The sequence below is a fragment of the Neoarius graeffei genome, chromosome 11, assembly GCF_027579695.1.
Source record: "Neoarius graeffei isolate fNeoGra1 chromosome 11, fNeoGra1.pri, whole genome shotgun sequence".
Taxonomy (NCBI): Eukaryota; Metazoa; Chordata; class Actinopteri; order Siluriformes; family Ariidae; genus Neoarius; species Neoarius graeffei.
This window is the reverse complement of record NC_083579.1, coordinates 40,032,034-40,058,797: the sequence shown is the minus strand read 5'-3', so window position 1 is coordinate 40,058,797 and position 26,764 is coordinate 40,032,034. Positions and strand designations below refer to the sequence as shown.

General features: G+C 41.7%; 1 protein-coding gene across 6 annotated transcripts in view; it reads right to left on the bottom strand.

Annotated features, from left to right (window-relative positions):
• mis18bp1 (MIS18 binding protein 1) overlaps nucleotides 1–26,764 on the bottom strand; it is a 38,274-nt gene that overhangs the window by 5,558 nt on the left and 5,952 nt on the right. For 5 of the 6 annotated variants that reach the window (XM_060933901.1, XM_060933902.1, XM_060933900.1 and 2 more), the window contains exons 4-16: nucleotides 23,869–23,961; nucleotides 21,274–21,590; nucleotides 21,034–21,107; nucleotides 19,619–19,740; nucleotides 19,442–19,532; nucleotides 17,899–18,005; nucleotides 17,452–17,618; nucleotides 17,281–17,353; nucleotides 11,607–12,561; nucleotides 6,698–6,867; nucleotides 6,413–6,552; nucleotides 3,501–3,643; nucleotides 2,668–2,752 (exon numbers count right to left, since the gene is read on the bottom strand). In XM_060933901.1, the coding sequence (XP_060789884.1) occupies nucleotides 2,668–2,752; nucleotides 3,501–3,643; nucleotides 6,413–6,552; nucleotides 6,698–6,867; nucleotides 11,607–12,561; nucleotides 17,281–17,353; nucleotides 17,452–17,618; nucleotides 17,899–18,005; nucleotides 19,442–19,532; nucleotides 19,619–19,740; nucleotides 21,034–21,107; nucleotides 21,274–21,590; nucleotides 23,869–23,961 (2,537 nt within the window). The remainder of the gene's footprint in view (nucleotides 1–2,667; nucleotides 2,753–3,500; nucleotides 3,644–6,412; nucleotides 6,553–6,697; nucleotides 6,868–11,606; nucleotides 12,562–17,280; nucleotides 17,354–17,451; nucleotides 17,619–17,898; nucleotides 18,006–19,441; nucleotides 19,533–19,618; nucleotides 19,741–21,033; nucleotides 21,108–21,273; nucleotides 21,591–23,868; nucleotides 23,962–26,764) is intronic. The other variant, XM_060933903.1, reaches the window with a different exon arrangement.

Here is a 26,764-nt window from a genome sequence, read left to right as displayed (position 1 = left end):
CGGAGGATAAACACTCCACTAACCACACCCACCAACTACTCCTAGCGACTTCGCGCCCCCTTGCGTTGTGCCGGTGAATAACATCGCGCACGCCTATACTCCCCGCTCAACAATAAATTACAGCTTTTCGCAGACAGTTATCTGCGAAAGCCTTGTCACAAGACCATGCAGAGGCCTTAAGAGAGAGAGAGAGAGAGAGAGATATATGCTAGTGAGGGAACGACTGTTTATCGAGGCTATAAGTGATAAAGGGAACCAACATGTCTCTCGCATGTTCCACAACATAAATCTGAACTATAAACCATTAAAATTGACATGTCTTTCATTAATATATTACACTTTGCAATCATTTAGCAAGTTGATGTGGTATAAGCAGAATAATACACTATAGACCATGCTAACCTCCTAGGGCTTAGCGGTCACATGCGTGGACAGCACTTTTTAGAAATTCGGAACATGAATCCACATATGTGGACATACTTTTTCTCTAAAAGTACATCTTATCAAAAGATGATGCTTAGTTTTTATTCTAATCAGGTTCTAATAAGCCCAAATAGCAAAGAGAAATAAAAAATGCATGTAAAAAAACAGCTTGGGCCTTAGGAGGCTATTATTAACTCCTTATTAACTGAGCCCGAGTTCTTTACGGGAAAACATCAGACCGATGTCTTGACAGTCCTACGGCTCGGTCCGTACAAAAAGACCGAGGTCTGAAATTTTTCTGTAGACCGACCAAGCGAGGTTAATAAGGAGTTTATTATATGGCATTTTTTTATTTGTAAGATTAAAATAGACAGTCATTATAATGAGGCGTGACGCTGCTTTCATCTCATCTCATTATCTCTTGCCACTTTATCCTGTCCTACAGGGTTGCAGGCAAGCTGGAGCCTATCCCAGCTGACTACGGGCGAAAGGCGGGGTACACCCTGGACAAGTCGCCAGGTCATCACAGGGCTGACGCATAGACACAGACAACCATTCACACTCACATTCACACCTACGGTCAATTTAGAGTCACCAGTTAACCTAACCTGCATGTCTTTGGACTGTGGGGGAAACCGGAGCACCCGGAGGAAACCCACGCGGACACGGGGAGAACATGCAAACTCCGCACAGAAAGGCCCTCGCCGGCCCCGGGGCTCGAACCCGGACCTTCTTGCTGTGAGGCGACAGCCGCTAACCACTACACCACCGTGCCACCCACGCTGCGTTCAGTCACGTCATATTTGTAATGTAGTTGAGTCACGTACGCGGAATAAACGGCTAGTGATTTCAAAACTGAATTTCTGTTAGCGGTTTCTGAATGCTCTTCCTTGCTCATTTCTTGAATAACTCAGTGACTCGTTTGTATTTTGTGTTTCGGACGTTTTTGATTTCCAGTTCATCTTTTTTTTTGTCATTTTGTTTGTTTTTTGCAACATTGAAAGCTGGCACCTTGGAAAGAAAGTCTGTAATTGCCCATGGGCATTATGGGAAAATACTGCCTGCCAAGGAACCAATCAGAGCGCACGATTTTACCGGAAGTATCTTGTGCTATTTAATAAAGAAAAATAATCCCGTTTGGGGATGAGGTGGCTAGCAAGTCAGTTATGAATAATGTTGCTAGATATTTAGTGATGACTTTAATCTGGAATATACTGTCAAGACAGTTTGAATTTTCTGTCCTTCATGCATTTCAGTACAAAAACAAAAGTGGTAACAGGACCACTACTATTTGTGACCACATATGACAACGCCGGGGCGGCACAGTGGTGTAGTGGTTAGTGCTGTCACCTCACAGCAAGAAGGTCCTGGGTTCGAGCCCCGTGGCCGGCGAGGGCCTTTCTGTGTGGAGTTTGCATGTTCTCCCCGTGTCCGCGTGGGTTTCCTCCGGGTGCTCCGGTTTCCCCCACAGTCCAAAGACATGCAGGTTAGGTTAACTGGTGACTCTAAATTGACCGTAGGTGTGAATGTGAGTGTGAATGGTTGTCTGTGTCTATGTGTCAGCCCTGTGATGACCTGGCAACTTGTCCAGGGTGTACCCCGCCTTTCGCCCGTAGTCAGCTGGGATAGGCTCCAGCTTGCCTGCGACCCTGTAGAACAGGATAAAGCGGCTACAGATAATGAGATGAGATGAGATGAGATATGACAACGCCATCATTGCAAAAAAGGTCTCAACTTTTGTACTGGCAATTAACCCTTTGGTGACTGACCCCTTGAAAATGGTTCCTCCAGGAACGATGACGTTTCAGTTGTCAAGACAACGGAAAAACTAAAATACAAAAACAGAAAGATACGTCACAATGCTCTTGTGCACAAAACAAAATGCTGTTGTATTTGTATTTTAGTTTTTCCGTTGTCTTGACAACTGAAACGTCATGGTTCCTCCTTAAATATAAAATGTTGAAAAAAGAATCATAGACTATGACCATTTCTGCAACCCTGCCTGTTAATGTAGTGGATAATGATTTACTCTAATGCAACCTCTACTCAGAGGAAGCATGTGTTTGCTTTCACCCTCCCAAGCTGGTAGCTGTTGTATGAGCTGCCTGGTGGGTGGGTTTTAGCAAGTGACCAAACTGGGGGCGAAAAGTGGAGGAAGGGGAATCTATCAATCAAATTAAAAAAAAAAAAGAAAGAAAGAAAGAACCCCCCCCCCACATGGTTCATTTGTAAAGTCATACCTACCTTAACCTTAGGGCTGCCTTTCTTGCCCCGGTTGCCCTGCCTTTTTACCTTCCGTAGGTGGTAAATATACTTATCATTGTTGTCCCTTAAACAAAAAGAAGAGACGTTACACCTTACTGAAGTTCAAATAACAGTAAAATGAAATCCAAAACAGTGCAGTTTCAGAGCGTGTGCCCACTGTAGCCTCAGATTCCTGTTCCTGGCGGACAAGAGAGGAAACCCAGTGCGTTCTCTACTATCGTAGGCCTTCTGCTTCAAGGTTTGACTCATTGTGTGTTCCGAGATGCTTTTCTTCTCACCACAGATGTAAAGAGTGGTTATTTGAATTATAGTAACCTTCCTGCCAGCCGAAACATGTTTGGCCATTAACATCTCATTAACAAATCTTGCAAGCTTGTGCAAGTTCAGCTGGCTGGGTTTTTTTTTTTTTTAAGCATTCTGTGTGAACTCCAGAAACTATTGTACATGAAAATTCAAGATGATGTATGATGTTTCTGAACTTCCCAAAACAGTCTATCTGGAATCAACAACTAAGCCAGGGTCAAAGTCAGCGAGATCACATTTTTTCCCTCATGTTACTGATTGGTGTGAATATTAACTGAAGATCTTGACCTGTATTTACATGATTTTATGCTCTATTGTGCTCCTGCCACAGGATTGGCTGAGTCGAGAACTGCACGAGTCTGTAGCTGCTCCTAATAAAGTGCCCACTGAGTGTATCTACATGCACTTTAGTGTATCTAAACATGAGTATCTACATGCACCGAGTAAACCTATATGCATTTTCACTTACAAAATGAAAAAGATTTGGTGTATAGCTTAAAAGAGCCTACCTGTCGACAGAGCGCAGCATCCCTGGGGTAATGTGTAAACACTGAGGCGTTTTCACTGAAGAAAGCATGCTTGAGATGGGGGTTTGTGGATTTTGTAGGTTGTTAAAATCTGGCTCATCTCCATTTGTTGACCATACAGGCAACTGCATTAAAAAAAAAAAAAAACAACAACAAAAAACAGCTGTTAGTTTTACCTAGACCACCATGTTCATATTTCGTCATCTTAAAGAAGTATTGCTAAAGTTTCAGCATCAAATAATTGCATTTTAAGGATCTTGAATTGATTGTTAATTCAAAAGGAGCGTGACAAATTAACTCAACAAAACACCAATGACCAGACGCACAGGTTCAACAGAACAATTCCCTTGGCGACTAATGAAAGGCACTTACATGCATTCTCTTTTGCAAAATACCAAGAGAGAGCTTTGAAAAGTTTCTATAGCACTACTATGCACATTTTGCGACTCAATTAAACTCTGAAGCACACTTGGTTCCAGGCATTAATGGCAAACATTTACTGACCGTTCCCTTATCACTTCATAACAGTATTTCCAAATTCTAGCATTTTCTCTTCTGATTCAGATGATCAGCTAATTAAGAAACCTTTAATTAATTTTAATTGTGAAAGTTAGAATTGCGTGTTCAATAGACGTGGCTGGTTCAGACGGAAAAGCTAGAAGCTGCAGGTTAAAACACAGCTCAAAAGGCAACACAGCCTGACACCAGCACTGTTCAACAGTTGTAGAGTATACAGTGGTGCTTAAAAGTTTGTGAACCCTTTAGAATTTTCTATATTTCTGCATAAATATGACCTAAAACATCAGATTTTCACACAAGTCCTAAAAGTAGATAAAGAGAACCCAGTTAAACAAATGAGACAAAAATATTATACTTGGTCATTTATTTATTGAGGAAAATGATCCAATATTACATATCTGTGAGTGGCAAAAGTATGTGAACCTCTAGGATTAGCAGTTAATTTGAAGGTGAAATTAGAGTCAGGTGTTTTCAATCAATGGGATGACAATCAGGTGTGAGTGGGCGCCCTGTTTTATTTAAAGAACAGGGATCTATCAAAGTCTGAGCTTCACAACACATGTTTCTGGAAGTGTATCATGGCACGAACGAAAGAGATTTCTGAGGACCTCAGAAAAAGCATTGTTGATGCTCATCAGGCTGGAAAAGGTTACAAAACTATCTCTAAAGAGTTTGGACTCCACCAATCCACAGTCAGACAGATTGTGTAGAAATGGAGGAAATTCAAGACCATTGTTACCCTCCACAGGAGTGGTCGACCAACAAAGATCACTCCAAGAGCAAGGCGTGTAATAGTTGGCGAGGTCACAAAGGACCCCAGGGTAACTTCTAAGCAACTGAAGGCCTCTCTCACATTGGCTAATGTTAATGTTCATGAGTCCACCATCAGGAGAACACTGAACAACAATGGTGTGCATGGCAGGGTTGCAAGGAGAAAGCCACTGCTCTCCAAAAAGAACATTGCTGCTCATCTGCAGTTTGCTAAAGATCACGTGGACAAGCCAGAAGGCTATTGGAAAAATGTTTTGTGGACGGATGAGACCAAAATAGAACTTTTTGGTTTAAATGAGAAGCGTTATGTTTGGAGAAAGGAAAACACTGCATTCCAGCATAAGAACCTTATCCCATCTGTGAAACATGGTGGTGGTAGTATCATGGTTTGGGCCTGTTTTGCTGCATCTGGGCCAGGATGGCTTGCGATCATTGATAGAACAATGAATTCTGAATTATACCAGTGAATTCTAAAGGAAAATGTCAGGACATCTGTCCATGAACTGAATCTCAAGAGAAGGTGGGTCATGCAGCAAAACAACGACCCTAAGCACACAAGTCGTTCTACCAAAGAATGGTTAAAGAAGAATAAAGTTCATGTTTTGGAATGGCCAAGTCAAAGGTCTGACCTTAATCCAATCGAAATGTTGTGGAAGGACCTGAAGCGAGCAGTTCATGTGAGGAAACCCACCAACATCCCAGAGTTGAAGCCGTTCTGTACGGAGGAACGGGCTAAAATTCCTCCAAGCCGGTGTGCAGGACTGATCAACAGTTACCGGAAACGTTTAGTTGCAGTTACTGCTGCACAAGGGGGGTCACACCAGATACTGAAAGCAAAGGTTCATATACTTTTGCCACTCACAGTTATGTAATATTGGATCATTTTCCTCAATAAATAAATGACCAAGTGTAATATTTTTGTCTCATTTGTTTAACTGGGTTCTCTTTATCTACTTTTAGGACTTGTGTGAAAATCTGATGTTTTAGGCCATATTTATGCAGAAATATAGAAAATTCTAAAGGGTTCACAAACTTTCAAGCACCACTGTATATCAGGATTTAGCCACTTCATCAACTCAACTGAAGCACAATACAGCACTTAGAGCACTTATAATGGATAATTCAGTTGATTTCATGTTTTCATTGACCCATTCTCACTGATCAGGGTTATGATCCAGGATGTTTGGCACTGGGGCCATGCTCTGATGAAGGGGCCAACTAAACATGATGTGTTGTGCAAAAAAACAAACAAACAAACAAACAAAAACCACATGTATAAAGCATGTGATCTTATTCACATACAATCAAACTTTCAAATGATCTTATGGGCATCATGTGCAGTCAAGTCCATAAATATTTTGATGCTGACAAAGTTATGGTTATACATTATCTACTGCAGTATAGGGGAGTTGAAATTAATCAATTAAATTAAAAATAAATAAATAAATAAATAAATACTGCTCAAAGTGCTGAAGGAATGACGGCACTTTTAACGTGGTCCCACCCAGGTGCAAGATGAAAGTTTTACTGCAACATTAGGAATGTGCTGATCTTTTTTTTTTTTTTACAAGAATCCAACAAAAGCACAAACAGAGGGCTTTCACCTTGATTTGTTTATTACGCATTGGTGAGCCAGAAAAGACGTCATCATGATCATCTTTTGGCATATGATCCAAAAAGTCCCACATCTGTTTCTTCCTCTTGAGTGTTCCAACCTTAGCAGTAATTGGAGCGGTTTCTTTTGCTGGAAATAAAGTTAAATTTGCTTGTAACAGGCTGCCCTGTTCAGAGTAAAAACAGTACCTTTAGCTAGTCTTTACAATAAAACACTATGCCAATACAACAGGGCTGTAAACATCTCAGAAATTTGTTTGCAGAAGAAGAATTACCTGGTTCATCCGTTTTAGAAGCATTTGACTTGTTTTTTCCTTTGGCTCGTCCACGAGTTTGGTACAGCGCAGTGTACTGTTGCTGGCACTCCTCAGCTGAGCGTGTGCCGACTACCATTGAGACATTTACCCAGTAACCACTCTTGTGCTTGGGTAATAAGATCACAGCCCTAGGTAGGTCAAAAACACACAGCGTATTCATTTTTCTTTATTATATATGATAAACATTTTACCGAAATAACAATGAGCTGCATGTATCAAAGTGCTACATAAATAAAAGGTTACTAATACCATTATGGGGCAGCGGGGGCGTGGTCAAGTGCCAGTTTGTGAATGGAGAGCGAAGCCGGGCAAAGTGAAAGCACCTACTGTAAATTAATGTGCTGTCTGTATTTGTGTGCAGTGAGGAAGAGGAGATAAAAGGGGAGAGCAGCAGAGAGTTGGGTTCTCTTCCCCGGGCTGAAGTCACGCCGGTGCATTACTTCCCAATAATTTAGTTAAGCCAGCTGAAAACCGTGTTTTTGTTTGATTTGCGGTTTTGAAATAAAACCGAAAGTGAACTTGATCCCGCCTGCTTGTGATTCAGAGTCCACTGTAATCAGGGAAACATTACACATTATTATTATTCAGCTCATCATCTCTAGCCGCTTTATCCTGTCCTACAGGGTCACAGGCAAGCTGGAGCCTATCCCAGCTGACTACGGGTGAAAGGCGGGGTACACCCTGGACAAGTCGCCAGGTCATCACAGGGCTGACACATAGACACAGACAACCATTCACACTCACATTCACACCTACGGTCAATTTAGAGTCACCAGTTAACCTAACCTGCATGTCTTTGGACTGTGGGGGAAACCGGAGCACCCGGAGGAAACCCACGCGGACACGGGGAGAACATGCAAACTCTGCACAGAAAGGCCCTCGCCGGCCACGGGGCTCGAACCCGGACCTCCTTGCTGTGAGGCGACAGCGCGAACCACTACACCACCGTGCCGCCCATTATTATTATTATGGATTCATATTTGGAAGAAGCCAAAGGATGCCTTCAACCCAAAATGCCTGGGGCCAACTGTCAAATACACTGGATGATCTATAATAGCATGGGCAGACATCTCATGGAAATCATTAGATCCAATGATTGTATTATATAGCAACCAGCACATATACAGTTGCAGTCAGAAGTTTACATACACTGACAAGAATGTCATCATGGACACGAATGTCATGGCATCACTGGGCTTTCAGTGATTTCTTTGCTCTGTTCTTTTTCTGTGGCAGAATGATTGTACAACACACATTTTCAATAGGAGGGAAAACCCCAAGAATTTGGTGCACAAGTTATTTTGGGCTTTCTGAAATCAAGACAGGGTGTAAATTATACATACCTACATATAGCACACCTGATATTCGGTTAAATGTCCCTTAGCAAGTTTCACTTTGACCAGACATACTTGGCAGTCATCAATAAGCATCTGGCGGAACTCTGGTTGGATATTTGAGCATGCTTCTTGGCAGAATTCCAAGAGTTCAATTAAAACTGTTTTTCCTGCCATGGACCCAACTTTTAAGCACAGTTCATATATCTTCAATATGGTTGATGTCAGGACTTGTTTTAAGCTTAAATGTTAGCCTGCTTTATCCATTTCACAACCAGCTTTAACGTGTGTTTGGGGTCTGTTGGAACACCCAGTTGTGTCCAAGATTCCGAAAGTCTACAGTTATACTGAAGAATTTTGAGGTAGTCGTCCTCCATTATTCCATCCACTTTGTGCAATGCACCAGTTCCACTAGCAGCAAAACAGCCCCAGAACATGATGCTACCACCACCATGCTTAACAGTTGGTAAGCATGCACCTGTGGTCATTGTGGCCAAGAATTCAATCTTTGTCTCATCGGACAATAAAACTTTCCTCCGGAAGGCTTTTTCTTTGTCCATGTATTCAGCTGCCAACTTTAATTGAGCTTGAAGGTGTCAATTTTGGAGCAGGGGCATCTTTCTTGGACAGCAGCCTCCCAGTCCATGTCGATGTAATACTTGCTTGACTAAAAACAGTGTTCCGGCAGCTTCCAGTTCATGGCAGGCCTGTGCCTTGATGGTTCCTGGGTTGCTACTGACCATCCAAACCAATTTCCTCTCAGCGGAGGGTGACAGTTTGGGTCTTCTTCCAGCAAAGTGGCTCCACCTCACAATAACTTTTGCTTACGTACAGTTGTTTAAACTCATGATTTGGGAACCTGCAGTTGTTTAGAAATGGCTCACAGAGGCATTCCTGAGTGTGTAAATCTATGATCTGCACTGAGCTCCTTGGATTTTCCCCATTGTACTGTGTGTTGGTCAGTCCAGTGAGTGCTGTCAAACAAATCCTTTGTATATTGGCACAGAGAAGCTACTAACTGTAGTCAATCATGATCACTAACAGGAAGTTGAGAGGCCATGACAAGTTAAGACATTTTAGAACTTTAAGCATCACTGAGTTAATAATCTAATCCAAGTGGGTCTATGTAAATAAATATGTATATAGAATTTTGACCCTGTGTCGATTTTAGAAAACCCAAAATAACTTCAAACAAATGTGCTGTACAATCATTCTCCCACAGAAAAAGAACAGGTCAAAGAAATGACTGAAAGCCCAAGACTGCCATGACATTCAGGTCCGTGAATATAAACTTCTGACCGCAAGTGTATCATGCAATTTTAAAGGACCCAAATTTGTTCCCATATTCCAAGATGATAATGCTCTCATACTGCTGAAAGTATTCAAGAGTGGTTTAATAAACACCAGGATGAAGTCAAGTGTCTTATATCGGGGTCTCCCCAATCAGCTGATGCAATCAGTATCCTTAGATGATGTTTTTCTTGAAAATGCATTACCCAAACCACGGGTTGGCCTAGTGGTCAACATGACCGCCTCTCAACCGGGAGATCGCAAGTTCTACTTGCGGTCGAGTCATACCCAAGACCACCATAAAAATAGGTACCCTATGGGTACATGTGGCTACTGTTTATAAATAAAATTGTTTTTTGACACCATGTCCATACAGTAAATATAGCATATATATACACACACACACACACACACATTATCAATTATTTTCGCCCCATCTCTTGCAAGCATCACGGCTTGTAGTATTTTGGTTACCAATTTTGTTTACCGTGTTTTGTTCAAAATACAGTGCTGTGAACTATATCTATTTTCAAAATAGTAAGAAAGCACTTCTTCATGAATTGTCTTAGAAGCATTATTTAGTACTAATGAGCACATTTTGTTTCACAAGTGTAGTGTAAAGACTCTAAAATAAAAAATTTAATTAAATTAAAGCAAATAGCAGACGTTTGATATCAGCTTTTCAATATATCTGCCAAAAAGCTATTAAAAACTTACCAAACCTTTCATTTGACCTTTCAGAAGGATCACACAAAAGCTGTGGTAATCGAAAGGTAAGTTTTCTTAAAATAAACACCACTTACTTGATATCGAATCAGCAGCCTTGCTCAAATCACGAGGTGAATTTCGTTTCTCTTTTTATCTGCCGATTATCTTCCAATACTATGAAGTCATAAGGTTTCTCTTGTTTAGTTTCTGGTTCTGATTGGTTCCGAAGTTTATCAAGAAGTAGAACGGGTAATTGAACTTGATCAGGATAAGTGCTGATTGGTTACGAAGTTTCACTATTGTTACATTCCTCCTTACAACACGACGACATACTCGTTCTTATGTACCTTTGATAACGCGAGATCAACCGTTTGTATCGCAAGATCATGATTTGCCGTTCTGGTGATTGTAATGCTTATGTGTATGTGCAGTGCACTATTGTTACACTCATTCTTACATCACGATGGCACTGTGGCTACCACCTTGCTTCGCTTCTATGAGGCAGTAGCCACAAAAATGGTACCTACTGCCATCTAGCAAGGCACTCTGCAATACAGATGGGAGTAGGGAATCGAACTCTCGCGGTTACCAGAGGACTAGCCCCCCCCCCCCCCCACTGTAACCCTAGGTATATAATAGGCAAGAGGCCGAGGCCTACAGAAACAGAGATCAGCGCCACACCCATGCGCCTCAAGGAGCTGGGTAGTACTGGGACAGGAGACTGCCTGGGAAGACCAGATCCTGGAGTGGAAGGGGGAATTATCCAAGAAGGATGGCCCTTCAAAATAATTACAAAATTTACATGACAGATAGGCGGCACGGTGGTGTAGTGGTTAGCGCTGTTGCCTCACAGCAAGAAGGTCCGGGTTCGAGCCCCGTGGCCGGCGAGGGCCTTTCTGTGTGGAGTTTGCATGTTCTCCCCGTGTCCGCGTGGGTTTCCTCCGGGTGCTCCGGTTTCCCCCACAGTCCAAAGACATGCAGGTTAGGTTAACTGGTGACTAAATTGACCGTAGGTGCGAGTGTGAATGGTTGTCTGTGTCTATGAGTCAGCCCTGTGATGACCTGGCGACTTGTCCAGGGTGTACCCCGCCTTTCGCCCGTAGTCAGCTGGGATAGGCTCCAGCTTGCCTGCGACCCTGTAGAACAGGATAAAGCGGCTAGAGATAATGAGATGAGAGATGAGACATGACAGATAATCTCTTGCATTTATTTTTGTGAGAAACCAGGATTTGGGGATCAGACACACTTTGGCACAAATCTCTCCAGGTCAAATATTGTGTCGTCTCAGCACTGTCTGCAAGCATGCAGTAAGGGGATGGAGGCTCGGTGTTTGTACATGTTCACAGAAAGTAAGGCTGTTTGGTCCCTTAGCTGTCCATCTTTAGTCAAAGCTCTGTTTTATGAAGAGCTAGCACTGGAGTCATAAGAATAGAAGTGTTAAATGCAGGTAGCCAGTTTGGGCCGCATATTCATTAATGTAAAGGACCACTCTGACTTATTACAGCAAAGACAGACTTCAAAAAAGAATGACTTACTCATGAAGTTTTTGCAGCTCTTCATCAGTCCAGGCTCCTTCGAGCACGTCTTGATTGATCTCAGGGTGCTTTGCAGTTTGCTTTTTGTTGTTTCTTCTGCTTGTTTTACTACTTCCTGATGGCTTTGGTTTCTTGCCAACGTTATCTGGCAGAGGAGGCTGAGGATTATCTGTCTTTCTAGATTGCTCAGGATGTTTATCAAACAGGAGGACATGCCCATTCGTTGTCCTTTCAGAAGCTCCTGAGCTTTTCTTTCGTCTCGTCCTCTTCAGACTAGACACCTTGCATTCATCTTCTCTAATCGACTCTGAAACGGGACTTTCATCACCAGCATCAGTCATCATGTAATTCTCATATTTCTGTGGAACCTTCTTTTGCCTCTTTGTTTTCCTTTTATTGCTCACTTTACCTTGCTGCACAGACAACTCCGAGTCCTCCGTCTCAGACACGGTAGCAATCGGAGGAACTGGTTTGCTTTTTCTTCCTTTTGGTGTAAATAAGTGATCTGAATCTGCACTTTTCTGAACTTGAGATTGTGTGGAACTGATGTCAGAGTCTGAGCATTTAGTGGAGTGCTTCTCACTCCGAATTACTCTCTGCAACTGGTTCTGGTTGAGCCGTGTTTTAATTTTTCCCTCAGGGGCCTGGACTGCAGAAACACAATCTTCAGCTGCACTACAAAACGCACCAAACTTGGACACCTCAGACTCCGAGCCCATGGAATTTCTCTCTCTAGAATATGACCGTCCCCTCCTCAGGTGCACTTGCTCAGGAGAAGGTTCTTTGGCAATGGCTTTTTCTGACCCAGAGTCAGAACTGAAAACAGCATCCTGAGGTTTCTTCTGTGAAGCATTTTCCCATGCTTTGGTTCCCTCAGTCCTCCAAGACTTATGTTGTTTAACACGTCTTCTTGGTGCCAAAGTATCCTCATCACTGCTGTTTTGTATTTCTGTCACTTGTGTATAACCAAGGGGGGGAAAAAAAGTCAACAATACAAATTAGGGAAGGAACAATACCAGCCTTTTGCGATATTACAATTTAACTGCACATGATTTTACACTGCCACGGTACCCATTGATGCTTACTGCATTTATATTCGCTTACTAGACCTGCCAACCTTTACTGCACAGGGCTTCTGCCATTTACCATCAATTTAACACCAAAAAAAAAAAAAAAGCAGTCATGCCCCCCCCCCAATGTGTCCATACTTTCTGTCAAGATAATTAAAGAATATTGAGCTCATCGGTGTGAAACACTAAACACTATTAGACTGGTACCAAAATCCAGAATTGTGACACCCAAAGGCATTTTTGAGACAAAGTCGGCAAACAGTCTTATTTTGTCAATTTGGGTGTGCCGAATTCAAATCTGCAATATGCCGAGCTCTATCTGACCTCTGTTGACCTCTAGAGGTCATTGAACTTTGGGCCTGTAAACGTCTCAGCTGAACCCAGTTTCTCAGCTTTCTAAGGAATGAAATGTACTAAAATGATTAATGAAGTTAGCAAATGGCCTTGTTTGTTAAATGTTTGGGTGCTGAATTCATTTTTCATCTGTAAAACGACATATGACCTCTGATAACCTCAAGGTCATTAAACTTGGCCTATAGGCCTATGCATTTAACGGCATTTTTAAACTGACTTTACTCCCCCAAAAAGAATATGAACAGACAAAAAACAAATAGAAAGGAACAAATACAACATTAAATGCCAGTCCATGTACATGTGACTTACTTTTCACAATGAGAATGCCTAGGCGATCACCTTACATAACATTGCATTACATTTAGCGGTTATTGTTTATACAAAGCTACTGAAAAAAGGACAGATTCAGCAGCATACAAAATGTGGGGGCATACAGGGTATACAGGTTAATCAGGGTTAGTATATATATGAGAGTTTTTTTCTTTGTTGTTTGTTTTGTTTTAAACGGGGTAAAGCCTTTACAAACAACAAAGAAAAAAACTCTCATATATACTAATTTATATACCACAATACTCATATATACCACAATATTAGTATAAATATATACTAATGGCGTCGTCCAATGACGACGCCAGCTAGAGCTCAGCACAGCGTATCCTCAATGTTTACACAGCACCGGACCAAACACGATCTAGATTGAATACGTGGACCCTGCGAATTCCCGTTTCCCGGCGTTTCCAGGCGTTTTAATGTAAACGGACAGTGCATCCACGAAGAAAACAAGACAGATACGGTCTAATGTAAACTTGGCCTGAGCATGAGGACTGAAGGTGGGCAAGGGTGTTGCACTACAGACATTTCTGTACTGACCTCATGCTTCCACTGCCTGAATACTAACTTGTCATGGGTAAATTTGTAATTCTGTAAACTGTGAGTAGTTACTCGCATAATGCTGTCTGCATAACGATCAGCGCCCGATTGTCTTGTTCTGGTCCTTATCTACTTTCAATCACTTTACGTTACATTCCAGACGCTCTTATCCAGAGCGACGTACAACAGGACCCTGACATACCCACAGCAGTACGCAACCTGGGGGGTAGGTGTCTTGCTCAAGCCATTCCTGCTGATCCAGGGAATCAAACCAATGACCTTTTAGTCCCAAAGCTGCTTCTCTAACCTTTAGGCCATGGTTTCCCCATGACTTGACTCTCGTCAGTTTTTGGAGTTAGACAACAACACTATATTTATTCTAGTTAAATTATTTTTCTCTTATTTCCTGTAATTTTCTGTTATTTATTCTGTATTCATCAGTTTCCAGCTATAACAGTCATTTACAACATTAACAACATCTAGACTGTATTTTTGATCAATGTAATGTTATTTTAATTGAACCAAGTGACCCCAAACTTTTTAAGTGACCCCAAACTTTTGACTGGTAGTGTAGAGCCACTGACATGATTTTTTTTTTCTAAGTATCATACACCAATTCATTGATCTATTTGCATCAGGACAAATCTGGATGGGCTGGGTCAAAAAATTACAGTATGGACTAGATAAGAATCAGAATATGAACAATCAGTGCGTTTACATGCACATCCAAATCGAGCTACTGTCGGTAATCGAGCTAAGGGTCCCAGCAGGGGTGCCAGAGAAATCCAATCCTACATGCACACAAGGAAATCGAACTATTGTGTGAGGTACATTGTGCACCCGAGCCACAGGTGGCGCTACATGCCTCATTGTGTTGGTACACTTCCAGTTGTCGTCATGAAGAAGAGCTATTCAAGAGTATAAACAAAGTTATCAGTTCCGTGTTCACAAGAAGAACGACGACGAGGACAGCAACATCGAGGTATATATTCAACTCCTTAAGCTGAATGAGCATGAACTCTATCTCCTCATTGCTCCAGAAGTGCACGTTTCTACTACTGTTGTCATGCCGACCGAGGCTGTTGTGTTTCCCGCTTGTGGTCTCATCACTCCCGGAAGGGGCAGTGCTGAAGTAAGTAGCTCGACTACGTAGCTCGACAGGGTTTACATGCACTAAGTAGCTCGGCTACAATCGCATAATCTAGGTCGCGTAGCTCGATTACGAGAAATCAAGTTCGGTTCGATTTCAGCCGAGCTAAGGTGTTTCCATGGCATTTAGAACTTCGATTTCAGTCGAGCTACGGCAGAAATTCGATTTTCTCTATGTGCATGTAAACGCACTGAGTATGTAAGGGTTAAAATGTTGGTGTTTAACCAGTATTAGTATCGCAAAGGCAGCCAGTCTGTGTGCACAGAGTAATCTCAGGGAGTATGGTCATTAAAAATGAACACAAGGTGCCCTGAACTGCAGGTTGACTCACAAGCAAAGTGTAGATGCTGGTGAAAAGAAATGTTTGTGTCTCCTGTAGAACTGTAATGTTTGTTTCTCTGCATGCTCACTTCACTCTTCCATGGTTGTGAATACCAGTGGGCCACATTTATCAAGCTGGATCATTTACACAAGAAATCTGGTATTCATGGAAAACCCGCAATTTTGGGAAAAAAACAAAAACAAAACAAAACACTGGTATCCTACTGGTACTCCTGAGTGTGTACAAGTTATTTTTCTCCCTCCACAAGACTAAATAATGAAACCTCGACATGACCAACTTCAAATCATATAATTTGCATGGATTACTGCACGTTTATCCCTTTTAAACTGTAAACGTTCATTAGTATAAATACGGAGGTGATTATAGGAAATTGCACTGATTGAGAAATTCTGACTATTTCTTGATAATCACATCAAGGAACTCAGCGGCCAGTTGCTTGGTCACCGTAAGTGAGGAAGAATTACAAATGATGGAAAGAAAATGCTGCTCCTAAAAGTATTAAAGAAGCTACGAAGTTTGGTCTAAAACTATTTAAAGGCAAGGTGGAATTGTGATTTATTTTATCTCTTTCAAAACAAAAGTATTTTATGTGACTTGGCGTAGTTAAGTGACAAGTTTGTGCTGCCTCTTCATTGCATTTGCATGCCCCTTTTGCAGTTTGAAATAAATTATTTTAAAAAATATTTTTAAAATGATCACGTTTATTTTTTTCGCGGTGTGGTTTTCATCAAATCCTGCGCTCTGATTGGCTGGCGAGCGGGTCCGTATCCTACGGTACGGACCCCAGTTACAGACTGGCAACTCGCTCGTTCACAGCAACAAACATAGTAGCAATTTTTGTCAACATTTATCCTTTTTTTTTAATAAGATTTCTATCAAAAATCTTATAAATTTTTGCCAGCATTTCTCAGCATAACAGCATTAATTTTACAGCATGGATAGCGATAACGACAGTGTTCACAGCGAAAGCGAGTTTTACTGCCCTGAGGAAGAAGAAATAAAAGAAAACATTTCGGGAGAAAGCTAAAAACCTCTAACTGTTGCTAATGCCGAGCAAAAACATGGCTGAATCCTGAATGACTCAGTTTTGTATAAACAGGGGACTACATAGGCGGCAAAATGTAGTTTTTTTCCTGCCATGGAAGTGCACTTGTATACTGAGGAGGAAGCCATTTGCATTACAGCCGTGAATGAGGATTCAAAATGGCGGCTCGGCTCGGCTTTCCCTTTCGGGCGCTCTCGTTTTCTGTTAGAATTTGGTAAAGAAAAAAATAAAATATATTATTTACCAGCTTAAGGTCGGTCCGTATGGTGAAATACCGTGACCTCAGCCTTGAATACTGACCTCGACCCAGAGGGCCTCGCTCAGTACTTTCAAGACCTCGGTCACGTATTTCACCATACGGACCTCCCAGCTGGTAAATAACACATGTATTTACACAAACAATTATCTGCCTCAGACTCAGTGAATAATAACCTTGACTGCGTGTCAGTTTTATTCACCGATATTCACCTCACCTTCGGCGAAAAATTGTTAATTAGCGCAGGAGTGTATGCTAGGTTTAGGATGGTGCTCTACCAATGTGGTTTATGGACAGTGAATTTGACACAATCCCCACTCTAATCATCCCTGTGAAACCTACACTGTGAGACAGGGTTATATAGTTTGGGCCTGAGGCCAAAGAAGCCCTGAAGAAAAGGGTATAGATTTTAGAAACTAGAAAATCAACACAGCCAAATGGATCATTCATTTAGCCTGGCCTGGTGCCTAAAAACATTCACGAGTAAATAAGCAAGGTATTGGACTAATATCACTATCAGTATAGATATATCCCTACACAAAACACTACAAAAACATTATGAAAAAGATATGATCATAAATCTTACCAGGAGATTTGTCCTCAAGCTGTTCTTTAGGCAATTTCGGTGACTTTAAAAGTACCACTGGTCTTGTTTTTGGCTTAAAAAAACAACAAAGTGTTAAATTGCATGAAGAACAACAACAACAAAAAAAATTTGCAGATGGAAGAAAAAAAGATGCACAATAGAGCTGACTACCGTCAATAAAACGGAGGTTGACGAATAATCCTCATGGACCGTTACATTCATATCAGGCCCTACAGTGATCCTGCCTCCTCTCCAGTATTCCAGAGGAGGTTTGATGAGCCGGCCACTGCGGGAAACTGGAGCGCTATGAGGCTGCACACTGCCTGCAGAGCCAACAGCTGCAGCGGAGAGGATTTACCATATTTGCCGTGTGTAAATTCATACAAAATACACTATTTGCTGAAAGGCTACATATTAAAAGCTTACTTCTCTTGAGATATAAATGGAAAAGATGAATTGTCTGCACATATAGTTATTTTGCTGACTGAAGCTGGATGGAATTAATAGTTCACCATCACGTTTTCTACTCTCAGAACAAATTACTTAGGATTTTAAACAGCAGAAACTGAAACAGCTTAGCCTAATCATTTTCTTTTTGTGTATTACAATTAGACTTACAGGTCAGCAGGTCCTTTGCCTCAAGCTGTTTGGATTTCGGTTTTTTGGAGGGCCATTTCTTTTTTGGTTCACATGGTGCAGAACTGCTCCGTTGTCGATTTTTTCTGCTTTGGAAATGAATACATACTTTATGAAGCAACCACAATACAAGCGTCTCATGAAGTTCCCTATAAAAGTAGGGTTTCCCCTAAAGTGTCATAGCGTAGTGGCCCCGCTATGCTTAATTTACTGATCGCTTAGTGAAATGCTGCCGTGATGCTTACAGTTTAGGCCTACAGTATAAAGCTAGAATCAACATGCATGTGTTTTGCAGCCTTTGAGCAGGTAATCAATCCAGTCCATGCAAGCCCACGGCCCTGAACTTGACCCAAGTTCACAGCTGATGTCAGAAGGGTATTCCGCACTGATTGGTTGAGTGTGTGCGGTATCCTGCGTTGATTGGACGAGTGACGCGCAATTAATATTCATAGGTAACTTATGCGGCGGCACGGTGGTGTAGTGGTTAGCGCTGTCGCCTCACAGCAAGAAGGTCCTGGGTTCGAGCCCCGGGGCCGGCGAGGGCCTTTCTGTGTGGAGTTTGCATGTTCTCCCCGTGTCCGCGTGGGTTTCCTCCGGGTGCTCCGGTTTCCCCCACAGTCCAAAGACATGCAGGTTAGGTTAACTGGTGACTCTAAATTGACCGTAGGTGTGAATGTGAGTGTGAATGGTTGTCTGTGTCTATGTGTCAGCCCTGTGATGACCTGGCGACTTATCCAGGGTGTACCCCGCCTTTCGCCCGTAGTCAGCTGGGATAGGCTCCAGCTTGCCTGCGACCCTGTAGAAGGATAAAGCGGCTAGAGATAATGAGATGAGATGAGGTAACTTATGCAAAAATGGCAGAGCCTTCAAGCCGGGTTCAAGTTAGCAAAACACTGAAGGGCTGCAGCTTAATTACGGAATTTTTCACAAAGGAAACTGCGGAAAACAACTCGGCAACAGACCACAGTTGTGAGACTGTGACGACCAGTTCGCTGCACGTTGATGACCAGCTCGAGTCTGACAGTGAGAGTATTTAGTCATCCGCACCATTGCCAAAATTTAATGATCAATATTTTGAACAGCTCGTGCCATGTTGCATCACCATTCACTTTGTTTGATGTGAAATAAACCGTAGTCTCCTCTAGAACAAGACACTGCTTGTGCGATGCAAGTGGATATTGTATTGACATTGGGTTGTTGGGTTTTTTTTCTCCCCTTTCCTGTTTTTAAAGATGGGAATTCAGTAAAATAATAAATAAAAATATAGCCTCCCCCCCCCAAAAAAAACATGTTGAACCGGTAAAAATCAGCTCTAGATGTCACCAGAAGCCACAAAATGAACCTTTATATTTAAAAATTTTCCGGGAGAGCATGCCCCTGGACCCCCCCCCTTAGCTTACACGCTGTCTACAGCAGTGTGCTCTTTGCAACTCACTGCGCTCAGGGGGCCACTACTCTTTCCAGTTTTTCTAGGGCCCAATATAAAAGGGGCACCTCAAAATATTTCAGTACATCAGCAACATACCTTTCATCATCAGCCAAGAATTTATTCAGGTACTCCTTCCACATTTCCGGAAAGCCGAAAAGAAACTTCTTCATAAACCAAGAAGGAAATGCTGGGGAAGATGCATTTCACTTAGACCACCAAAGCACTAAGAACCACAACTGAGATTGGGAATTTGTACAAGACAGATTTGCTTACATGATGTGTGGTAGTGTGACATCTTTCCAACGAGAACATAGGTCCCACCAGACGCAGTCTTAACCACGTTACTTGAAACTCGCTCAGTAATGCAACTACTGTGCCAAGGGATCGTGTTGTCCCTGTTCAGAAGAAAAATGTTTAAGACATGTCTAAGTGCAAAAAGAAAAGTCAGCTGCCTACAAATGCAGACGGTTGAAGAGGGATTAATAGCTGTGGATAGGGCTGCACGATATCAGAAAAATATGCGATATTCGATAACATGACTGAATATCTCGATATCGATATGTACGATAATTAAATATATGTTTTTCTTACCTCTACTCGCTGTTCTGCCCTGTATCTAGCATTTAAAAAAAAAAAAAAACACCCAATGCATCGCTTCCATTCCAACATTATTTTTTATTAGAAAAACATGGCTACACCTGCAATGGTGTCCATCAGTCATCTTTAAATCTCTTAATTTTTGTGAGCGCAGCAGAAAATGTCTTAAGTTGAAATAAACAAAAAACTGAAAACTACATTACATTAACATAAAACATTCAAAATGGCAATTTCAGCGGCTCCCGGGAGATGAAGGTGAGCGACACAGATTCACCATAAACTCAAACACAATCTGTTAATAACACATGCGGGTGAGAGAGCAGTGGTGTGTGTGTGTGTGTGTGTGTGTGTGTGTGTGTGTGTGTGTGTGTGTGTGTGAGAGAGAGAGAGAGAGAGAGAGAGAGAGAGAGAGAGTGGTAGCGTGTGTGAGTGAGAGGTAGTGTGTGTGTGTGAGAGAGAGTGAGAGAGAGCGCGGTTTTATGTTTTTATGCTGCTGTACAGCAGTGTTTGTCCCAGTGAGCCGCCCCACCACTGTTTTACAGGTACATGTCTTGCAAAGTACCCGAGTTTGCAGTACGTCACCCCTCCTGAATCCAAAGTACTTCCAAATAGCAGACGTGCATTTTTTTTTTTTTTTTGGAAACCAGTTTGTCTCACACAAGTTTGTCTCACCACACTTGCTCCCGCCTTCCGCCATCACCACGAGGCTTTTACTTGTTTTGCAATAGGGGGCGGAGTTATCCCGCGGCGCTTGTTGACATTCAAATGTGATTGGACAGCACAGAAAAATGTGCCTTTTATCGAAATTTAAGTAATTTTTGCGGTATGTGTATCGCAAACTATGATATCGCGATATCGATACTTTTTCGATATATTGTGCAGCCCTAGCTGTGGAAGCTGAAAATGTTATCGCTGGCATTTTCATCTTTTCCAATTGCATGGATGGAAAACAAGTGTTAAAAATAAACATTATTTCTACACAGAAGCAACACTTGAAATAACAAACAGACTACAAAACTACAAGCAATAAAATTCCTTTGAATGTGCCGATGTTAATGCTTTTTAATCAATTATCTGTAAAATGAACTTACATGCGAATGCCATCGACAATAAGTTCTTTGTTGTGTAGCTTCAAGACCCAATCTCTTAAATGGATCCCGTTCACCTAACATTGAGATTGGATACAAAAAAAAAATGTTATCCAAAATATTTTATGCATAAAATGTAATTAATTCAACTTGTTCCTATATTTAAATTTCATTATTGTAAACACATTACGCATTCAAAGCAAATGGAAATAAACAAATAACCAAGTGTCAATGTTTATTTACATTCGTCCTTCCATCCGGAGCTTTCTCCATTTCTTTCGTCTGCTGTTTGGAATTAACTGCTGCCATTTGCTTCCGGGGGATGGAGACGCGGGGTGAAAGCTGCAGGAGAGAATCCTCCATCAGATTAGGAAAGGTCTGAGGTGGTGCGTCTAAAAGCTTACGCTGCCGGTTAGACGTTTTCTCTGGTCTCTGCGGCTCTGGCTGGCTTTGGGCAGTGATGTCCAATCTCTGCACTGTATCCACCCTATTGCTGTCATCATCTACTGTACTTTCTGAATCGTCCCTTACACTCTTCTCACCAAACACACCATGATAACCTGCAATCGACAGGAGGGACACACATACAGTGTCTTGCAAAAGTATTCATCCCCCTTGGTGTTTGTCCTGTTTTGTCACATTACAAGCTAGAATTACAATGGATTTGGGGGGGGCACCATTTGATTTACACAACATGCCTACAACTTTAAAGGTGAAAATTATTGCTTTATTGTGACGCAAACAATAAGATGAAAAAACAGAAATCTGGAGCGTGCATAGGTATTCACCCGCCCCAAAGTCGATACTTTGTAGAGCCACTTTTTGCTGCAATTACAGCTGCAAGTCTCTTGGGGTATGCCTCTATTAGCTTAGCACATCTAGCCACTGGGATTTTTGCCCGTTCCTCAAGGCAACACTGCTCCAACTCCAAGTTAGATGGGTTGCATTGGTGTACAGCAGTCTTCAAGTTATGCCACAGATTCTCAATTGGACTGAGGTCTGGGTTTTGATTAGACCATTCTAAGACATTTAAAAGTTTCCCTTTAAACCACTCCAGTGTAACTTTAGCAGTATGTTTAGGGTCATTATCCTGCTGGAACGTGAACCTTCATCCTAGTCGTAAACCTCTGGCCGACTCAAACAGGTTTTCCTCCAGAATTGTCCTGTGTTTTGTGCCACCCATCCTTCCTTCAGTCCTGACCAGCTTTCCTGTCCCTGTAGATGAAAAATTTCCCCACAGCATGATGCTGCCACCACCATGCTTCACTGTAGGAATGGTGTTCTCAGGGTGTTGGGTTTGCGCCACACATGGCATTTCCCATGATGGCCAAAAAGTTCAATTTTTTGTCTCATTTGACCAGAGAATCTTCTTCCATGTGTTTGGGGAGTCTGCCACATGCTGTTGGGCAAACTCCAAACGTGTTTTCTTAAGCAATGACTTTTTTTCTGTCCACTCTTCCATAAAGCCCCGCTCTGTGGAGTGTACGGCTTAAAGTGGTCTTATGGACAGATACTCCCATCTCTGCTGTGGATCTTTGCAGCTCCTTCAGTGTTATCTTTGGTGTCTTTGTTGCATCTCTGATTAATGCCCTCCTTGCCCGGTCTGTGAGTTTTGGTGGGTGGCCTTCTCTTGTCAGGTTTTTAGTGGTGCCATATTCTTTCCATTTTGCTATAATGGATTTAATGATGCTCTGTGGGATATTTTTTATAACCCAACCCTGATCTATACTTCTCCCCAACTTTGTCTCTGACCTGTTTGGAGGCTCCTTGGTTTTCATGTTGCTTGCTCAGTAGTGTTGCAGAGTCAGGGTCCTTCCAGAACAGGTTGATTTATACAGACATCATGTGACAGATCATGTGACACTTTGATTGCACACAGGTGGATCTTAATCAACTAATTATGTGACTTATGAAGTGAATTGGTTGGAGCAGCTCTTATTTAGGGGTTTCATACGAAAGGTGGTGAATACCTATGCACACTCCAGATTTATATTTTTTCATCTTAATTCTTGTTTGTGTCACAATAAAAACAACAATGTGCACCTTTAAAAAGTGCATATTCTAGACCAATTTCATTTTTTTTTTAATATGAAAAGTATGCCCCTTTACACACTCATCCAGAAGGGTAATTTCGCACAAGGCCGTCTGTCTACAGCAGAAAAAAATAAAATGTGTCTGGAAAAATCCCAAGGGAGTCTGGAGCCAGATTCGTGGCGTTACCTGCGGAAGCGCCAGCAGGCTGCGAGAGCTTTGCACGGTTTCAGTGCACAGCCTGTGTAGACCAAGCGCTCCCGTTTCTCTCTCATTGTCCGGTCTTTTGGGAAACGAGTACTAATCCCATCAAGATTGGTGTTGCTACACCCTCCTACGATACATCTGTTAACCATTTTAATAATTACGCGATAATGTTGAAGAAGCACGCGACATCACGAAAATCAATGTTTCCCGGGAAATCCAAATACCAAGGTTTTTCCGAGGCGGACCAATTTGCCTCAAATGGCTTGATTTCAACTGAATTTTTCTGGTATTGCGCAAGGTAAAAAAAAATTGCACAAAATGCAAAATGTGACAGATATTTGACCAAAGTTTAATCTAAAATAGGAGAATTATATTGATCTTGCTCCTGAATTTACCCGTGATATGCACTTTAAAGTGGTAGGCATGTTGTGTAAATCAAATGGTGGTATCCCTCCAAAAATCCATTTTAATTCCAGCTTGTAATGCGACAAAACAAGACAAACACTTTTGCAAAACACTGTAACTAAAGATATCTGTGTATTGAATGCAAAAATGTTCACAGACAAACTTCAAAATAATCTCCAAGGGCAAAATACTTACTTCCATTTTTGACATGAGTCATTGATTGGATTGGCTTTGCAAGTCTTGGATGAGTAAGTAAGTCATCAGGCATGCGCTCCAGCAACACGTATGCTTCCGGGGGAAAAAAGAAATGAAGATTTGATTCAGCAATCTTTTGTATTAAAAGCTTACACAATATCAAATGCGACCAAATCCAGATAGGCACTCGAAATGACAACAATCTGATATCCATTATCAAGCTGACGTTATCACTACACTGTCAGAAACAGGGGTACATTAGGAGTCAATTTCTGTCCCCCAAGGTACAATCTACACTAATGTAACCCCTAGGGCTCATTATTGGACCTCAAGGTAACTGTGTGTACCTTTTTAGGGCCAGAAAGGTACATGTGTGTCCCCAAATAATATATAAAAGGTACAAATAAGTACTTTAGAAGGAACTACCCCAATGACAAGCCTTTAAGTGCCAAGAACCAACAGAGCAATGCAATTAAGTGTAAATGACAAAATCAGTCAAGCAATGCTAATACTGCCTTAATGACAAGCAGCTAGCTATTCGGCAATATTGTACTGGAATTACAGTTATTTTAGCCTAATTTTGCACACTTGTGCATTGTGATTTTTCTACCAAAAAGTTATATGGAGGGGAAAAAAAAAAGCTTTATGTGACATATTTATGCCAATGCATTTATTTTTATAGTGAATGCATATAAAGCATTTTATACACAAATTATCCATAACTTGTTTGAACAAATGGCTGGGATATTTATTGACACACCAGAATCTGAAGTTATTTTATATAATATAAAATATTTAATGAGTGTTTTCAAATTAAAAAGTTCATGTCTTCATGTCACTCCACTGTATCATTAGCCACCACAGATTAATCGACATGGTACTCTTTACCGTATGCAGGATTAAATAATTTGTAATTACCGCTGCCAAGGAGGTTATGTTTTTGGTGCAGCTGGTCTGTCTGTAAGCAGGATTGCACAAAACCTACTGATTTCCATGAACCTTAATGGAATGGTATAGAATGGGCTAAGGGAAGAACCCGTTAAATTACGGAGCAGATCTGAGTCATGAGGCGGAGCTGTGAATTTAGTTTCACTTTCACCAACATTCCAAGATACGGCATTTGACCTTGGCCCAAGTCTCCACTCAACAATACCGTGCATCTTAAAATCCAGTAGATGACACTAAAGTTCAATTGTTACAAAACACAGCCAGTATAGAAATACAATGATTCCATGTCACAATCAACATTCACGGGTACCAGTAATCACCTGGGATACACACATAGGCTAGTTCTAACAGTTTTGGAAATACATTGCCCGACACTCCCCACAAAAAAAAAAAAAAGTTGCCGAATATTTTGTTGAACTGCCTTTAGCTTTCGTTACGGCACACATTCTCCATGGCATTGTTTCAACAAAATTCTGCAACATCACAAACTTTATTTCCATCCAGAGGTGCGTTAATTTTTCACTGAGATCTTGTCTTGACAACAGGAGAGTCTAACCACTCTCTAAAGTCTTCTCCAGCACATCCCACAGACTTTCAATGGGGTTAAAGGAACAGTCCACCGTACTTCCATAATGAAATATGCTCTTATCTGAATTGAGACGAGCTGCTCCATACCTCTCAGAGCTTTGCGCGACCTCCCAGTCAGTCAGACGCAGTCAGACGCGCTGTCACTCCTGTTAGCAATGTAGCTAGGCTCAACATGGCCAATGGTATTTTTTGGGGCTGTAGTTAGATGCGACCAAACTCTTCCGCGTTTTTCCTGTTTACATAGGTTTATATGACCAGTGATGTGAAACAAGTTCAGTTACACAAATTGAAACGTAGCGATTTTCTATGCTATGGAAAGTCCGCACTATAATGACAGGCGTACTAACACCTTCTGCGCGCTTCCGCAGCGCACTGATACGGAGCTCCGTATCAGTGCGCTGCCGAAGCGCGCAGAAGGTGTTAGTACGCCTGTCATTATAGTGCGGACTTTCCATAGCATAGAAAATCGCTACGTTTCAATTTGTGTAACTGAACTTATTTCATGTCACTGGTCATATAAACCTATGTAAACAGGAAAAACGCAGAAGAGTTTGGTCGCATCTAACTACAGCCCCAAAGAATACCATTGGCCATACTGAGCCTAGCTACATTGCTAACAGGAGTGACAGCGCGTCTGACTGACTGGGAGGTCGCGCAAAGCTCGGACAGGTACGGAGCAGCTCGTCTCAATTCAGATAAGAGCATATTTCATTATGGAAGTACGGTGGACTGTTCCTTTAAGGTCGGGAATCCGTGGTGGCCAATTCAAATGTGAAAGAAATTCCTCATGCTCCCTGAACCACTCTTTCACAAACTGAGCCTAAATTTTATGCCTACGCCATCAGGGAAGAAAAAACCCATTGATGGGACAACCTGGTCATTCAGTACATTCAGGTCATCAGCTGACTTCATTTTAATGGTAAATAACATTGCTGAGCCTCGACCTGACCAACTGAAACAACCCCAGATCATAACACTGCCTCCAGAGGCTTGTACAGTGGTCACTATGCATGATGGATGCATCACTTCATGTGCTTCCCTTCTTACCCTGACGCATCCATCACTCTGGAATAGAGTAAATCTGGACTCATCAGACCACATGACCTTTTTCCATTGCTCTAAAGCCCAATCTTTATGCTTCCTAGCAAATTGAAACCATTTCTTCCAATCAGCCTCACAAACAAGTGGTTGTGTTATGGCCACACAGCTGTTTAGTCCCAATACTGGGAGTTGTTGTTGTATTGTGCATGTGGAAATTATCTTCCTTTCACTATTAAACATAGCCATGAATTCTACTATTGATTTTTACAATTCGACTTCAAAAAGCATTTAAGTGATCTCTGATCATGGTCAGTCAAGT